Source organism: Nestor notabilis, unplaced genomic scaffold (assembly GCF_000696875.1).
Source record: "Nestor notabilis isolate BGI_N333 unplaced genomic scaffold, ASM69687v1 scaffold18822, whole genome shotgun sequence".
NCBI classification, from domain to species: domain Eukaryota; kingdom Metazoa; phylum Chordata; class Aves; order Psittaciformes; family Psittacidae; genus Nestor; species Nestor notabilis.
Window position 1 is genome coordinate 5,127 of NW_009919899.1, and position 1,940 is coordinate 7,066.

The 1,940-nt window shown below is 61.6% G+C and overlaps 1 protein-coding gene across 1 annotated transcript in view; it reads right to left on the reverse strand.

The window, feature by feature from the left end:
- Positions 1-1,446, reverse strand: part of DPYSL5 (dihydropyrimidinase-like 5) — a gene marked incomplete at its 3' end in the record, with an annotated part of 6,565 nt that extends 5,119 nt beyond the window's left edge. Inside the window, exon 1 of the mRNA XM_010010450.1 lies at positions 1,186-1,446. Within this exon, the coding sequence (XP_010008752.1) occupies positions 1,186-1,446 (261 nt within the window). The remainder of the gene's footprint in view (positions 1-1,185) is intronic.
- Between the last annotated feature and the right edge of the window lie 494 nt (positions 1,447-1,940).

A 1,940-nucleotide genomic window follows, 5' to 3' on the forward strand; every position in this document is an offset into this window, starting at 1 on the left:
AGTTGCACCAGCACATCTGGGTGCCTGACACATCTGGAGACCCAAAATCCTACCGCCCACCAGGGCACCAACTGCCTCCCGCAGCACCAATCACTGGATTTGGGCTGCAGGGAGAGCCCCCTGGCATGGCAGACATGGGCAGCAGGACAGGCACGGTCACACCCGCTGGTGTCCTTGGCTCACCCAGCCCAGCTAATCCCCAAAGCTCCTTTACCAATTGCCCTCACGGGCTGGCGCAGCCAGTGGTGGTGGTGCGGTGCTATAAGGCAGCCTGCTGGGATGGAGATGGGAAGCAGCATAGAAGTGGGTGCCTGTGGTCACTGCACCGGCCCCCTGCCCTCCCTCTGACACATTTCCATGTGCCTCTCTGTGCTGCAGCATGCGACTATCCCCCCAACCCCTTCACGGCAGGGCTAGGCACAGATAGCGCTGGCACAGCACAATAGCAGCTCTGTGCAGGGTGCTGGAGACAGCCGGCCCTGGCACTGCTCAGGCCCCTTGACACCCCCCAGCAACGTCACCCAGAGCATAGCACCACAGGGTCCCAGGCTGGGCTGGCACTGCAGAGCAGCCCCATGGCAGCCTTGCTGCTATCAGTGCATCTTCCACTCTGCCCTGTGCCAGCAGCATTGGCTCAGGGGTACACAGCTGGTGGTGTGTGGAGAGCAGAAGGGCTCCATGTGGGCACCGGCTGCCCCAGCAAGGGAAGAGGATGCTCACAGCAAGGGGACCTGATGAATGGGGACACGGGGACACTGAGCCAGGCTGCCAGGGAGCTGATGCTGCCCATAGTGCCAGGGCAGAGCCTGCCTAAACCATGCAGTTCCCACTGGTGGAGCCTGGCTGCTGAACACTCTTGCCTGCCCATCATCCCTCCTGCCTATGGAAGAATCATAGTATCATGGAATAGTTTGGGTTGTAAGGGACCTTCAAACGTCATCTAGTCCAACTCCCTTAAAACGAGCAGGGACATCTTCAACTAGATCAGGTTGCTCAGAGCCCCATCCAGCCTGGCCTTGAATGTCTCCAGGGATGGTGCATCCACTGCCCCTCTGGGCAACCTGGATGCTCCACACCAACACCCTGTGGCACCCCAGGAGCCACGGAGCCCTCCGTGAGCAGGGAATCAGGGTGCAGGCAGCACACACAGGGAGGCTGCAGGGGGAGGCTGCAGCCAGATGGTACCTTGGTGCCGTGGTAGAAGTCATCCACACAGGTGGCGTTCATGAAGGTCTGGTGGAAGTGGGTGCTGGTGTCGATGCCGCCAGGGATGACGAGCTTGCCAGTGGCATCGATGACCTTGGCCCCACCAGGGATCATGAGCTCACGGCCTACTTGCTGGATGATGCCATTCTCGATGTAGACGTCTGCCTCCAGTGTGCAGTCATCGTTCACCACCTTCCCCCCCTTGATGAGGATCCGCATGGTGGCCGCGTTGGCGAGCATGGTGCTGTGAGGACAAACATCAGCCTTGGGGTGGCTGCCAGGTGTGCCTGTACCGTGCAGCCTGCCAGAACTGGGGGGGTCTCGCCCCCACTGCCCACCCCTCCCTGAGCATCCCAAGCTGGCATGGGGGAACTCAACTCCTGCTTCTAGGCACAGGGACCTGGTGCAGGCAGGCAGGGCTCCAGGCAGCCCTGCAGCTGTGTGTCTGCCATGCCCATCCCCACCCTGGGCCATATCAACACTGGATTATCTCAGGAAATCCATGGAGAGGGGGGATGCTGCGTGCTCTGACCCCCCTGCTCTGGTGACATGAGCCTGCACCCGGTCGGTGCTGCCCGGCCCAGGGTCCCAGCACCCACATCCAGGCTGCTGGACTCCTACCCCAGTGCAGGGTGCAGGATGGAGCCATGTCCCATCTGGGCACCACATGTGCCGCAGGGCCACTGTTGGGGCTTCTCCCTGGGGTGCCATCCATGCTTGGGGCAGGCTGCCTG